Source organism: Trichomycterus rosablanca, chromosome 1 (genome assembly GCF_030014385.1).
Source record: "Trichomycterus rosablanca isolate fTriRos1 chromosome 1, fTriRos1.hap1, whole genome shotgun sequence".
Taxonomy (NCBI): domain Eukaryota; kingdom Metazoa; phylum Chordata; class Actinopteri; order Siluriformes; family Trichomycteridae; genus Trichomycterus; species Trichomycterus rosablanca.
In genome coordinates, this window is record NC_085988.1 from 52,017,891 (window position 1) to 52,034,045 (window position 16,155).

The 16,155-nt window shown below is 39.3% G+C and overlaps 2 protein-coding genes across 3 annotated transcripts in view; one reads left to right on the plus strand and one right to left on the minus strand.

Moving 5' to 3' along the window:
- gsap (gamma-secretase activating protein) overlaps nucleotides 1-9,988 on the plus strand; it is a 35,070-nt gene extending 25,082 nt beyond the window's left edge. For both annotated transcript variants that reach the window (XM_062994330.1, XM_062994340.1), the window contains 7 exons: nucleotides 2,065-2,135; nucleotides 3,192-3,286; nucleotides 5,337-5,456; nucleotides 6,065-6,126; nucleotides 7,350-7,454; nucleotides 9,288-9,384; nucleotides 9,465-9,988. In XM_062994330.1, the coding sequence (XP_062850400.1) occupies nucleotides 2,065-2,135; nucleotides 3,192-3,286; nucleotides 5,337-5,456; nucleotides 6,065-6,126; nucleotides 7,350-7,454; nucleotides 9,288-9,384; nucleotides 9,465-9,565 (651 nt within the window). In that variant the 3' untranslated portion in view covers nucleotides 9,566-9,988. The remainder of the gene's footprint in view (nucleotides 1-2,064; nucleotides 2,136-3,191; nucleotides 3,287-5,336; nucleotides 5,457-6,064; nucleotides 6,127-7,349; nucleotides 7,455-9,287; nucleotides 9,385-9,464) is intronic.
- A 5,153-nt stretch (nucleotides 9,989-15,141) lies between these two features.
- Nucleotides 15,142-16,155, minus strand: part of ccdc146 (coiled-coil domain containing 146) — a 43,954-nt gene continuing 42,940 nt past the window's right edge. The window contains exon 19 of the mRNA XM_062994352.1: nucleotides 15,142-15,405. Coding sequence (XP_062850422.1) covers nucleotides 15,205-15,405 — 201 coding nt within the window. The 3' untranslated portion in view covers nucleotides 15,142-15,204. The remainder of the gene's footprint in view (nucleotides 15,406-16,155) is intronic.

Sequence of the window (16,155 nt, forward strand, 5' to 3'; positions counted from 1 at the left end):
TACACCATACTAATAAATTATTGTGGTCTAAAACCAGGTGTTTCAGTTTCATTATCCAACCCCTTATATTTCAGATTGATTATATAAACGTATGCATAGACACAACCTTAAATATTATGCTACAGTAACATTGTGGTCAGACTACCACTATCCTTGGTCAGGCCTGCAATTGCGGAGCAAGTTGCAATTGAGAAATTAGATACGACTAGATTAGGAGGAATAGGGGAAATGTGAAAACATAATAAAAAAAGGAAGTTAATGCCACACTGATATTTCAGTGGTGTGCCATTTTAAGCACTGCAATGACGATATTGTGGCAGACATGGTAGTGTACGTTTTACTTGTATAAGTGTAGCAGGGGATTTTGAAATGCTTCAGTGTCAATGTTGAGAGGGGAATAGCGATCAAACCAAAATATAGTGCAACAGTAAATGATTAAACAATTGAGACCTCACTAACAACCCTTAATTTGCTACAGCTGTGATGTGTTATATAAACACCACCTAGAGATGTGCTCAAGGTAGTTGCATAAGGGGAAAACCATGGGAAAACTGAGGAGCTTTACAAAAGCTGAGAGAGAGAATTTCATTGAACTAAGCAAGCAATGGGTATAAGAATAAGACCTTGAACATTCCTAGAGACACCATTGGGAGTATTGTCTATAAATTCTAAACTTATGGTGCAGCAGCAAACCTGCCTGGCCGTAGGAGAGTCCACAATCAGAGGCCTTTTTCTTTGTTGATCTCATCTGGGCAATGAAGAAAAAATCCTGCATCAAAGGAATTTTGAGTATCAAGCAGTTGCAGCACAAACGCCATCAAGCCACCCTGTTAAAACCAGCCTCCTTTTTAACAACGTTCTGTCATTTGTTTAAGTTGGTGTATTTGTAAAAGTTTTTTTTTATCTAGCTTGATACAGCAGTTTTATCTGCTTAACAGTTTGAAGCTTGCACTTTATATTGTCAAACAATTTCGGTGAGAGACTTGTCTGTACTGCAGACATTCCAGTCTAGCACCTGCACTCTCGAGAAAATAACGAGAAGGAATGTCTCTGATAAAAGCATATGTTACTTGACAGACACTGGCTTTTACACTTTGCACTGGTAACAATTTAAGTAGTCTATTTTCTATTTGACCCATAAAGCACAACTTTCCAATTATTTCCAAAAACAATTTAAAAGGTCTTGTCCTTCATGCAAATTTTTTTATGGATTCTCTGAATCTTTTATTAATGTTATTGTCTTTAGTACTTAAAATACCTAAATTCTTTGTAATCATGTCTAGGGAACACTGCTCTTAAACTGTTCGACCACTCGCTCATGCAGTTTTTCTCAGTGTTGAACCTCAACCCATCCCTGTTAACAACTGAGTATTTTGTTAATGCTCATTTTATACTTTTTTACCCAACTATGATAGCATCAGCTGTTACATATTCATCTGTTTTTCTGTGGGATATTTTAAATATTTTTAATCAAATTAGAATTAGCCTTAAACAATCTTTTTTGTGCTATTTATAAATAAACATCTGTAAAAATAACTGGTTCTTGTTTTCATTTGCGTGTTACCTATTATTCCAACATTAAACATTCAAACCACTGCATCACTAGAAATGCAACCCCCCTCCCCCATTCATTTGTTTAATGTTTGTTTTACCATCATTTTATTAAGCGAACACTGACCGGAGAATTGGTCCCAGGCTCTTCTTGCTCACTGCGCCACTTGCTCACTGCGCACATGTATTTTAGATTGATTAAATAAACTTATGCATAGACACAACCCTAAATATTATGCTACAGTAATATTGTGGTCAGACTACATACACTTTGCATCAGTCTATTTGGGGTAAGCTTAAGCCCAGATGTGCATTTATTGCTGTGCAGTAACCTGCATTTGTGGATTTACAAATCACTGCTTTCTAGTTTTATTTGCATTATTGTCTCAACTTTTCTGGAGTTACAGTTTGTAATATGTGAAACTACATTGAAGATTAGAAAAATGTAAGCTGATAAGGAATTATAGGATTGCCAGGTATTTCCCGATACTCAGTTTAATTTTTTTTGTATAGCTGGAGCTGGTGAGATGCATGTTGGAATCCATGTGGCTGAAGCTGAAGTTGAGCCCGACTGTTCTCTGTCTGTAAGTGCTAAAGTATATAGACAAAATTAGTGGATGCCAGTTATTTTAAATCAGAGACATTCAAGCTACTAAAGCAAAGTATTTTAAACAAACTGGTTGTCTTTTACTGATAAAAGTTTAAATGAATTAGACTTGTGTTAAATAGAACCAAAGTCTTTAAATCACTTTTGCTAATTCTGTTTGCCTAAATTGAAAGTGTGATAAGCAGTTTTTACCTGAAACCTAGTTCTTCTGAAAGTCAAAGTTCTAGACAATCTGGACAACATGCCTTTTGAGGGAATAATGAATTCCACTTTCTGTAAATACATTCTTGAACTGAAGAGGTAATCCATCCATAAATTGAAGCATAGGCATAATTGAGGAATAATTGGGTTATGTAGCAAGGAAATGATCCAAAATCCTGAAGTATGTTTACATCTGAATGGCTGAAAATAAACATAATTAAAGTTTTGATGTGGCCTGGTTTTGACTTAAACCAGTGTCCAGACCTTAATCAACCAGCATATGCCCAAAACCCTAGCAAAATGTCTCATACAAAGAAGTTCCGCAAATACAAGTGTGCTAAAATTCCTCCACAGCAATATACTGGATGTTTAGTTGCCAATCATTGCTGCCTGCAGTGGTGCAACCAGTTAAGGGGCAAATACTTTTTATACCTTAAATAATATTTTGCCAAATCTCTTTTTACTTTTTAATCTGAAATCATTTGCCGTGTCAAATACACTACATGGCCAAAAGTATGTAGACACTCTTCCAAATTGTGAAGTTCAGGAATTTCAGCCAAACCTATTGCTAACAGGTGAATAAAATTAACTATATAAAATAAATAACATGCTTTTCAACTTTGTGGCAACAGTTTGGAAAAGAGCCTATTCTGGCATTAGTTCTGTGCGTACAATTAGTTCAATAAAGACATGACTCAATAAGTTTAATGTGGGGAAAAAACCTGTGCCAGTCTCAATGGCAATTAGGTTTTAACAGCATTGTACAAGATTATAGTGCTAGTTTAACTGTCACCTGTGTGTGTGTGTGTGTGTGTGTGTTTGTGCACTTTAGGAAACAGCGAGGCAGCTCAGAAGACTGGACAATGTTTCATTTTATGTGTCGAATTTTGGAAGCGACTAAAGGCCTCTGTCTGCCCCTCCCACCTGGTAAGAAGAACCTCTATATTTACAATTCCTTCAAAATTATTCAGGTCACTCCACCCAAACTCCTGATCCACTCCTCAACATAATCTCTGCTATTGGCTGCTTTGCTGTGAAAGATTCCTAAGATTTTTTTTTGTACAGTAGAGGTCAAAATAGTCATTTTTCTGGAGTAAAATCACTGCAACACATACTTCTTTGACTAACAAAACATTTATTAATTTGAGCCAGAGATTTTCTGAAAATATGCTGGTTTAAAAATATACATACTGCAACTATCATGAGTGAAAAGCTCTATAATGTGGGAAACTTTTGTGCTATTGCCTCCTAAATCTATGTTAGCAATAATATTTGACTGGAGTTGGCAACTTCTATGTGCCCGTGTAAATACAGCCAGTTTGCACCCATTAAAAGTACAGTCGAGCCGGAAAGTCTGCACACCCCTTTCACCTTCTCCACATTTTATTACACTACAGACTCATTCTATAATAGATTAAGTTCAAAGTAAAAGCAGGTTTTTTTTAATTTGTGCTAATTTATTAAAAATCAAAATGTAAATTATCATATGTACACAAGTGTGCATTTTGTTTTCACTGATACTGCTTGAGATGTTTCTACAATTTAACTGGAGTCCACCTGTGGTAAATTCAATTGATTGGACATGATTGGGGATTGCCAACACCTGCCTATATAAGGTCCCACAGTTGACAGTGCATAATCAGAATAAACTCCAAGCCATGGGGTCAAAGGAATTATCTGCAGACCTCAGAAACAGAATTGGGTCAAGGCATAGATCTGGAGAAGGGTACAGAAAAATTGCTGCAGCTTTACAGGTCCCAAAGAGCACAGTGGCCTCCATCATTCGTAAATGGAAAAATCCTCCTAGACCAGGCTGCCCGGCCAAACTGAGTGATCGGGGAAGACGGGCCTTGGCCAGATAGGTGAGCAGGAACCCGAGGGTCACTCTGACCGACATATCCTTGTGGAGATGGGAGAACCTATCAGAAGATCAACCATTCACAAATCACGCCTTTTTGGTAGAGCGGCCAGACGGAAGCCACTCCTTAGTAAAAGGCACATCACAGCCCGCTTGGAGTTGGCCAAAAGGCACCTGAAGGACTCCGACCATGAGAAACAAAATTCATCCAACCTGACGGAGCTTGCAAGGATATGCCAAGCTCGTAGCTTCTTTCTCAAGACGCCTTGAAGCTGTAATTGCTGCTAAAAGGTGCATCAACCAAGTATTAGGCTAAGGGTGTGTACTCCCTTATATGTAACTCCTAAATAAATGATTTTTGTCAGTAAAATAAAATTGTATATTTTCTAAACCCTGTTTTCACTTGTAATTATTGGTGATTGTGTGTAGATGTTTGAGGCAAAAAAAAGAACTCAATCTATTATAGAATGAGTCTGTAACGTAATAAAACGTAAAAAAGGTGAAAGGGGTGTGCAGACTTACTGGCTTGACTGTATATGAAACAGGGGGTGCTCATGTGGCGCAGTGGTAAAATACGCTAGCACACCAGAGCTGACATCTCGAACTCATCAGTTTGAATCTCAGCTCTGCTACCTGGCTTGTTGTTCAAGGGAGGGTGCCGGAGGGAATTCCTCATAACTGATGCAATTACGACCTCTGCTGGGTGATTGATGACGCCTGCACATAGACGAGGGATAATGAGGATCAGGGTGTGTCTCTCCGTACACAAAGCTGATCCACATATGAACTCGCCTCGCCTAGAGGGGGTGTGTGTTAGTCACGACTCTCCTCAGTCTGAGTGGAGGTATATTTAAAAAGTATATGGCACGGTGTTTTTTGCCATGGTCTGGAAGAAAACTTGTGGGATAGCCTCAATTGAACAGTAAGGTCTTCTTTCTCACATATCAGCCTTTAAGCCTGCATATATTCAGACAGATTTGTTCTTATGGATGAATAGTTATTTGCAGATAATTTGCTAACCTGTTTATGCTCTGCCTATAGCCAATATGGTGGATATTATTTTTGGATGGCATGGCTGTAGCTGATGGCTGTTTTTTTGTTCTGTATGCACATGTGTAGGTTATTCTACACTTCTGACTGTGCTGGGCATGCGCTGTCTACCTTATCAGATTTTCCTGCAGTATGTGGACCATGGTTTTCTACAACTCACTGAGACTTTTGTGTCACGCCTGTTGACAGGTAAAGCACAATTACACAAATGTGGCATTTAGTCTAGAGGTTATAACAGGTTGTTTATTAGTTCTGAATAAATGATTCACCAAATGCCTACTGTGAGTTTATGCAAGTCCATCCAAGGTTCCATCCAAATTCCAGTTACTGTATGTGTTGCAGATAGATAGTGTAATATACATTTAATTCACTTGTTTCGAGAAATGTTCAGTAATTTTTATGTAGTGTTTGTGTTTTATGTGTAATGGGCTGTTTTTGGATTTCTTTAAGATGCTGGTCCATGTTGAGTAGAATACTGCATGTTTGCCAGCTGCACATTCACAATGGAAATCTTGTTACTTTCTACAAAGCTGCTGGACTCTTAAAAATAAAACTCTCTTTGTAACCTCTCTTTTATTGCTTAGACACAAGCACTGATTTGCATTCCTGGCACTGAAGGAAAGCACACTGCCTTTAATGGCTTGCACTAAAGATTTTCAAATTGAAATGTGCTTAAGCCAAGCCTAATTAGCTGAGTGTATTATCAAAAGACAGTATAAAAGCAGGCTGTGTGAGATTGTGCTCTTCCTTCCTCTTGATTGTCTGGCCCAGCTCATCTTTTTTTTTCTCATTTGCAGATTTGGATAACAGTGATAAGAATGAGGAACTGAAGTTTGGTGTTTTGAAAAGACTCCCTGAGGTACAGCGTGATCATATTTGTACAAGTTAAAATGACTGACTCAATGCACACATGCTGATTACATGTGAACTTTGTATCAGTGTCTCGATTTTGTATTTGCAGCTGCAGTTGATTTTGTGTAAGTCTGTGATTTTTTCGTTTCTAATGAGCTTGGCCAATTCCTAATGTCTTTGGACCATTGCAGCCAATTGCCCCTTAAAGATCAATCCTATGGCTTAAGTCTTATAGCTGTGGGAGACTGCTTACATCTCATTTTAATTTGGCAAAGACTTGAACAGGAAATGTATTGTCAATGGTTTGCCAGATTTACTAGACACGATGGTTGATCAGGGAACACACAAATCCATAGATTGAACTGAGATAAACTACCAGGTTCTGGTAAATAATATGAATAACCTTAATGTAACTATAGTTCTTAATAACAAATTCATAGAGATCTATCCAGTTTTACTTTTTTCTTTAGAAATTAATACAACCAAAAATAAAAGCATGCAATTTAGGATGCTGCACACAAACTTTTCAGTAGCTATAGTGTCATTCATTTTGTTACCCTAGTCTATGCTGGATGAAATAATGAAATTTTTGTTGATGCGTCAGTGAAATATTGTGCTTATTATAATTACAAAACCTATTTCCAGGAAAGGATGTGTACATGGTGTAAAATGCAGTAAAAACAAGAATCTGGGATTGGTTAATTCTCTTGAACCTTTAATTAATTGACCAAAAGTACAAAGATTTTAAATGTTTATACTGACCAACTTCATACTTTTGTAAATATAAACAAATTTATGATTTAATTTAATACACTCAAAAAGTTGGAATAGAGGTGTGTATCACTATTCTACATGACCTTTCATATTAATTACATTTTATAAATAGTTTAGTTACTTAGTCCATTTTTGCTTGGTACGAGACTTGCTTCACAGTCTGTGGTTGCAGTTGTCTGATCCTCCTCTTCAATATGCACCATACATTTTCAATAAGAGACAGACCTGGACTGCGAGCAGGCCAGTCAAGCACATGCGCTCCATGTCTACGAAGCCATGCTTTTGTAATGTGTGGCATTGTTTTGCTGAAATTATGTACCATTGATTGCAGCATTGATGGGACCCAGAGTATTCCAGCTTTGTACTTTTTCCAGTTTCTGGTGAAACCGGACGGAAATATGCTGTATGTTTTGAACAAGGAGATTTATAGGACTAATGGTCCGATTTTGGTTGCAGCACCTGAACCAGAAAGTATGTCAGCTTTGGGACCATCCAGTCAGCTCAGCCTATATCTCAAGAGAGTACGTCAGCACACTACTGGAGAAATACAACAAGACAAAGGTGAATTTAAAGATACTACTTATAGGTGCGCAGGTAACACAGTAGTCTAATTCGCTAGCCCACCACAGCTGGGAGTTACATTTATGCCTGAGGGAGGGAATGGTCTACAGCAGGAGTTCTCAACTGATCTCAGCCCGGGACCCACATTTTCTCATGGTCATTAAGTCGCGACCCACTTTTATAGAATACAAACCAAACAAATTTATTTTTGAAAAATAGCCTTCAAAAACACATTTAAACATACATATGCATGCAAAGTGAATTTAAGAGCAATTGTTTTAAGAAACTGAGGAGGACCATGCCAGCTGCATATATAAAAATAACTACAATAAATTTAAATATCAAAACTGCATAAAATAAATAAGGCTACAAAACAAGATGCTTTCACCTAACCTGTCTTTTGTGGAAGTCAGTGAGACAGTTGGGCCGCTGATTGATGCAGCACCTCTCTTACCATGTCCATGGCAGTGGGTAAAATAAGCTCTTCGGCTATTGTGTGGGGTTTCTTGGCATTCGCAATACGGTGAGCTACATGGTAAGACGCCTGGAGCGCATGTTCTTGTTTGGAGCAAGATGCTGTCAGACACTTCTGTGATACCTTCAGCTCATGAAGTCATCATTGAAAAAACTCCACCGGCTTGTCTTTACATGCGGGATGTTTCGTTTGTAAATGTCGCATTAGTTTGGATGGTTTCATGCTCTCATGTGCCAGCACTTCATTACAAATAACACACTGGGGTTTCTGTCCGTGTTTGTCCTCAATGAATGAAAATCCACATTTCAAATACTACGGGCTATATTTGCGTTTCGCCATCTTGCCTCCGAACATCATCACAAATTTAAAGAGAAGGGTAACCGGCAAACGAATGGTGGTTATCATGGCAACGAGAATGCTGCGTGAAATCAGACAAAATCAGATGAGCATTAATTATTTTTAATTATTTTTAAATGTATTTATTTATTATGTATGTCCGCAACCCGCCCAGAACGTGTCCGCGACCCACTTTTGGGTCGCGACCCACCAGTTGAGAATCGCTGGTCTACAGGATGCTTCACTGATTCTTCAAATGTGGCCTCTGCTGGCTGGTGGAGTGTCTGCACTAGTGGTGGATGTTTCACGAAGGACATAGCTGTAAAGGCTCGTCACTGAGCGTCTGCCACTGAGCGGTACAAAGAGTGACTGCTGTCACTTGCATGAATCCCACCCTGGCCGAGAAGTGCAAAGTTACAGTGAATGAATTCAGTTGTTCACTGTTCTGCCTTGATATAGCTGTCATTTTTGCTGGGATTTTAGTATTTTATTTAGGCATTTTCTCACTTTTCTCCCAATTTAGCCATATCCAGTTACACAGTCCACTGCTGCAGACCCTCTGTGCAGGTGCCATCAATCAGCCAGCAGAGGTTGTAGTTGCATTAGTTATGAGGAGTCCCTATCTGGCTTAATAGCCCACCCCATATGAACAACAGGCCAATCGTTGTTCATGTGGCCGCTCAGCCCAGCTGGATGGCAGAGCTGAGATTTGATATGATGTATTCAAGATCCCAGCTCTGGTGTGCTAGCATGTGTTTTTACTGCTACGCCACCTGAGCGACCACTAACAATATGTTTAACCCCTTTACTAAACATCTCTTGATTTTTTTGGCCAATTAACTAAAAATAGTTGATGATCGTTTGCATGGCTAAAAATCCTTGAATTGTATTAGACAACAGCTACAGTTTGTATAACAGTTTATTAATCATGCTAACATACTGTCTTATGTGAAAATAAAAATTTAATAGACCAAACATTTTAAACTTTTTTTTTTCTTTACCATGTTTGGTACATCTCTCAGGTGTTGCTGCAGCTGGATGGAGGAAAGATGTTTTTCCAACCTAACTTCCTTCCACTAACTTATCTCACCAGTATTCTCACTGACATGGAAGAGCAAGGTACTTTGTTTAAGTAAAACAGCTGTGATGATGTGAACTAACTAGCATTGACAACTCTGATAACACTTGATGTGTTACAGCTTTAAACCCCTTTGAGGAGCAGGAGAATGTTGATGCCAGCTTTGTGGAGGAAACTGCCCTGAAGCAGACTCTGAGCAAGCTGGGATTTGAGGTCAAGTGACAATAGCTTAACCACAGAGAGAAGAATGTTTGAGATGGCCAAACATGGTAAAACTGTGACACTGGGAGAAACTAAAACTCAGAGCTGTTTCGCATGCTGTGAAAAGCACATATGCAAGCACTCATCATGCTGCCTGTCTGCTGTATGAATCTGACATGTTTTACTGGAAGGAAGCAAATTTCACCTGGTGCACAAATGTACACACAGCACTGCCCACTGGATTTGATTAGCAAAGGTATGCAGGTAAAATGATGCAATGGACGTTTTAGTCTTTTTTTTAAAGCAGTATAGAAATGGCCTTGCTGTAAATGCTAAGATATAATATGAATATTTATACGTATAAATATTTGTACATTCAGCTTGGTCAAAGGGATTTTTATGTACAGTGTTTACACTGCCTTGGTAAACATAACTATTACAGACTTGCTCTTATTTTTTTGTCAGTGTTATGTTTCTCTTCAGTTACTATTTCCCTACAGGCTGAGATTATAATGAAATGCCTTGGTACTGTTTACATTTTTACTTACTGACTAAGCTGAAAGAAGGATTTTTCATGACTGTGCCCCATCAGCCTCAGCTTGAATTTCACTCCCCTGCTCATGCTTTGCAGAATGAGTGATGGTAAAAAGCAAATGGTGACTTCTTAGTAAGTAGAAACAGGTGACCAACTAAACTAAACTAAAGATTCCATCATGTAGCATGGAAGAAGCATTAGTGCTTATGCTTCGGTATAACTGTCTCACCTTGCAAACCTTGCTCACACTGAAGGGGTGAACCAATACATATTCTTGCACTATTCTTACAATCCCCTACAACATTATTGGCAAGACTCCTACATCGGTTCATCTATTTAATCATTTAGCCATACATGTGGCAGCAGTGCAAGCCAAAAGACTCCTCGTTTACACAGAGGCAGGGAGGCAGTTTTTGTCTTGAGATGAGAGAGATCAGAATAGAAGAGCTAGACAGAAAGCTGGTTTAAGTTGAAGAAAGGTTATGGTAACTAAGATAACCACTTTTGATAACCATGGTAAGTAGAAAAGCATCTCAGAATGCACAAAACTTTAAATCTGGAGGCTGATGAGCTACAACAGCAGAACACCACATGGGGTTTAACTCCCGCCAGCCAAGAGCCGGAGTTTGAGGCTACAGTGGTCACAGGCTTATTGAAACCGGACAGATAATGACCTTTGTTGTGACCATCAGTGAGCAATGGTGTTTCCTTGGTCCACAATGGGTCCCAAATCAGTATTATTTGAATGTTGCAGACTATCTTAAGTATTGCTGTTTATGCATGTGCTTTCCCTGTATGTCAACTATTTTTCATGTTGTAATGGCAACATCCAAAAATGATAATACACAATGCCACAAAGCACAAGTCACCTCAAACTGATTACATTAACATGAGTGTAGTGGGTTTAAAAAAAAAGGGGTGTTAAAGTAAGACCAGGAGATTCCCCCTGCTTGCATGCGATTTGGCTTTGCCTGGCGACTTCTGCTTTTCCTCACAATTTGCTTGCTGACTGAGGAGGGCTGCATGCTATTACGCATATCCTTCTGTGAAACCGCTGACAAGTGTTGGACTCTTAAAAAGTGGAAATCTAAGCACATCAGGTGGACCATGGTACTTTCTCTCTACTCTTCTGCTGCTCAGGCTGGTGCACTGACCCTGCATAAGGAGTCGCTGCTACAGCAGCAAGAAGGTAAATTCCCATCCATCCTCATGTTATTTGGGTGATAGACCTTTCATAGCACTGCAATGGCACTAACATAGTAATAACAAGTTTGTGTTGTACTGGTATGAGTAGCAGGTGTGTTGATCATAGTGCACTACCCTTAGCACAGGTCCTATGACTGGTCTCTTTTGCTTGAAAATGGGGCACAGAGGGTGACAAAGTGTACCAAGCAACAAATGGGCTAAAGTCAGTAAGTGTATACCCACAAAGTTCATCTGTATGGTTTTGATTTTGCAAGTTCAGAAATGAATATATGATAGAATAACCCCTATTTTCCAACCTCTTGGAACCTCTAATCTTGGCATGCTTACCACCAGTTTTTCTTGCTGCTTCTGGTACAAAAATTCAGATGACAGCTTTGTTTGATGCCTTATCTATCTATCTATCTATCTATCTATCTATCTATCTATCTATCTATCTATCTATCTATCTATCTATCTATCTATCTGTGCATATACAGTGTATCACAAAAGTGAGTACACCCCTCACATTTCTGCAAATATTTCATTATATCTTTTCATGGGACAACACTATAGACATGAAACTTGGATATAACTTAGAGTAGTCAGTGTACAACTTGTATAGCAGTGTAGATTTACTGTCTTCTGAAAATAACTCAACACACAGCCATTGATGTCTAAATAGCTGGCAACATAAGTGAGTACACCCCACAGTGAACATGTCCAAATTGTGCCCAAATGTGTCGTTGTCCCTCCCTGGTGTCATGTGTCAAGGTCCCAGGTGTAAATGGGGAGCAGGGCTGTTAAATTTGGTGTTTTGGGTACAATTCTCTCATACTGACCACTGGATGAGGGGTTTTTTGTATCTGTTGGTCCTGGATTTTGTAAAGTTGCTTTGAGACAATGTCTATTGTAAAAAGTGCTATATAAATAAAGTTGACTTGACTTGACTTGGATATTCAACATGGCACCTCATGGCAAAGAACTCTCTTAGGATGTGAGAAATAGAATTGTTGCTCTCCACAAAGATGGCCTGGGCTATAAGAAGATTGCTAACACCCTGAAACTGAGCTACAGCATGGTGGCCAAGGTCATACAGCGGTTTTCCAGGACAGATTCCACTTGGAACAGGCTTCGCCAGGGTCGACCAAAGAAGTTGAGTCCACGTGTTCGGCGTCATATCCAGAGGTTGGCTTTAAAAAATAGACACATGAGTGCTGCCAGCATTGCTGCAGAGGTTGAAGACGTGGGAGATCAGCCTGTCAGTGCTCAGACCATACACCGCACACTGCATCAACTCAGTCTGCATGGTCGTCATCCCAGAAGGAAGCTGACGCACAAGAAAGCCAGCAAACAGTTTGCTGAAAACAAGCAGTCCAAGAACATGGATTACTGGAATGCCCTGTGGTCTGACGAGACCAAGATAAACGTGTTTGGCTCAGATGGTGTCCAGCATGTGTGGCGGCGCCCTGGTGAGAAGTACCAAGACAACTGTATCTTGCCTACAGTCAAGCAATGTGGTGGTAGCATCATGGTCTTGGGCTGCATGATTGTTGCTGGCACTGGGGAGCTGCAGTTCATTGAGGGAAACATGAATTCCAACATGTACTGTGACATTCTGAAACAGAGCATGATCCCCTCCCTTTGAAAACTGGGCCTCATGGCAGTTTTCCAACAGGATAATGACCCCAAACACAACCTCCAAGATGACAACTGCCTTGCTGAGGAAGCTGAAGGTAAAGGTGATGGACTAAACCCAATTGAGCACCTGTGGCGCATCCTCAAGTGGAAGGTGGAGGAGTTCAAGGTGTCTAACATCCACCAGCTCCGTGATGTCATCATGGAGGAGTGGAAGAGGATTCCAGTAGCAACCTGTGCAGCTCTGGTGAATTCCATGCCCAGGAGGGTTAAGGCAGTGCTGGATAATAATGGTGGTCACACAAAATATTGACACTTTGGGCACAATTTGGACATGTTCACTGTGGGGTGTACTCACTTATGTTGCCAGCTATTTAGACATTAATGGCTGTGTGTTGAGTTATTTTCAGAAGACAGTAAATCTACACTGCTATACAAGTTGTACACTGACTATTCTAAGTTATATCCAAGTTTCATGTCTATAGTGTTGTCCCATGAAAAGATATAATGAAATATTTGCAGAAATGTGAGGGGTGTACTCACTTTTGTGATACACTGTATATTTATATATGTATACAGTCATGCGAAAAAGTTAGGACACCCCATGAAAAGTCTTTTTTAACATATTTAAACATATGAACATTTGAGCTTCATTTGAACAGTACTGCGAGATGGAGCTTATGTAACTAAACAAAAAAATGGTAAAAATTACTTTTACACTCAAGTTGTAAAATGTAATGCACAAAAATGTTAATTTATTGTGTGGAAAAAGTTAGAACACCCCCACATTTATTACTACTTAAAATGTCTAAAATTAGAATCCGAGGAGTTGGAGTTTTATTTAAACCTCAGACATTAGTTTGGTTTGCTCTTGATTGTTGAAGTGAGTGGTATCACCATGGTGAGATCTAAAGAGCTCTCTGAGGCCTTCTGAAAGAAGGTTGTAGATGCATATGAGTCTGGGAAGGGATTTAAAAATATCTGAAAACAATTAGAAATCAGCCATTCCACTGTCCGGAAAATAATTTACAAGTGGAGAACATTTAAAACAACTGCCAACATGGCCATGTCAGGTTGTCCTAGCAAGTTCAGCCCAAGAGCAGACCGCAAGATGCGAAAAGAAGTCTCCAATAATCCTCCAATGTCATCACGGGACCTACAGGTAGCTCCTGCCACAGTTGATAGCAAGGTACACCATCAGAAAGAGACTGCACAAGTTTGATTTTCATGGGAGGTGTGCAAGGAGGAAACCTATGCTGTCAAAAAAACAAAAAACAAACATCGGGGCAATACTAAAGTTTACCAGAGAACACCTAGACAAAGACCAGGACTTCTGGAACAATGTGCTTTGGACAGATGAATCCAAAGCTGAATTATTTGGGCACAGTAACAGAAGACATGTTTGGCGCAAACCAAACACAGCATTTGGGCACAAGAACATCATACCAACTGTGAAGCATGGAGGTGGAAATGTCATGGTTTGGGGCTGTTTTGCAGCAGCTGGGCCTGGCAAGCTCTCCATTATAGAATCCACGATGATTTCTTTACTGTATCAGAGGGTGCTTGAGGAAAATGTAAGATCATCTGTCCAAAAACTGAAACGGAAGTGGACCATACAGCATGACAGCGACCCAAAACATTCCAGTAAATCCACCACGGAATGGCTCAAAAGAAAGAAATGGAGAGTTCAGGAATGGCCAAGTCAAAGCCCGGATCGTAATCCTATTGAGATGCTGTGGGGTGATTTGAAACGGGCTGTGCATGCAAGAAACCCCTCAAACCTCACACAGCTGAAGAAATTCTGCATGGAGGAGTATGAAAAACTTCCTCCCAGTCGATGTCAGAGACTGGTAGATGGTTATAGGAAACGTCTAATTAAGGTTATTTCAGCCAAAGGGGGAAATACCAGCTATTAGGACATAGGGTGTCCTAAGTTTTTCCTCACAATAAATTTCCATTTTTGTTCATTACATTTTACAACTTGAGTTTAAAAGTATTTTTTCAGTTTTATTTGTTTAGTTATATAAGCTCCATCTCTCAGTACTGTTCAAATGAGGGCGAAAAAAAGAGAGTTTTTTTACACACCCTTTTAACATCTTAGCTCTTGTCTGAACTTTCGGCATGAACTCTCAGTTACTGATTTTGGCTAATGAACGATAGTCTTAGCCATTAAACATGAGGCGGCTAATTAAAAGCACATGAGGCAGCCGCTCTGTTCTTTAAAACTAAAAAAAGTCTCTGCTCAAAGCAAGCACAGAGTGTCACTTTTATTTTTACTTACTGTCTATATGTTTAGTGTAAGTTTCTAGATCTCGATAGGCTTGGGCTGAGGTTTGCGGATGTGTCGCATGTTGGTCCCAGGCTCAGTCGGTTTGAAGGGTGCTAGGGCTCCATAAGGTTTGGGCAGGGGTAAAGAGTCTTGGTCTGGAATATAAGCAGTGGGTCGAGACTCTGCCGTGGTGTATACTCCGTTTGGAAGCTGTGACCATTCTTCTTCTTCAGCCATCTAATGTAAAAGCACATCATTTCTGCATATTTAATAAATTAACAACATTTTCGCATATTTTATACTTCTATGTTTTAAATCATCAAACTACTTTTAATATTAGACCCAAATAAGATAACCCAAGTAAACACAATTTTTTTTAATGATTTACTGGAGGAAAAATGCTGTTCAGCCCTAGGTGATCCTATGTAAAAAAGTAATTGCCCCCTTAGCTACTTTATCAACCAGTTAACAAAATTCAGGTGACAACTGGGTTCAATGTCACTAGCCACACCCAGGAATCATTACTGCTAGACCTGTTAAATCTATACATAACTGTATGCCAATATTAGGCAGGCTAAAAGGTAACAAAAAATAGCAAATCATGCCATGTTCTAAGAAGATTAAAACACAGATTCAAAACTAAGTAATTTAAATTTACATGTCTGGAAATTGTTACAAAGCCATTGCTAAGATACTCGGACCACAGTGAGAGCCATTATCCACAAATAGAAAAAACTTGGGACAGTGGTAGGAGTGGGCGTCTACCAAATAGTTTTAGGGATAGTTTTTGAATGAATCTTTATCTTTAATACACTATATGGCCAAAAGTATTTGGACATCTGACCATAAGCTTGTTGGACATCTGATTTTAAAAACAAATTATATTAAAATGGAGTGATCTCTGTCATCTTTTCAGGTATAATAACAGCCACTCTTCTGAAAAAGCCTCTCGCAAGACTTGTCTGTAGGAACTTGTATGGCTGGACA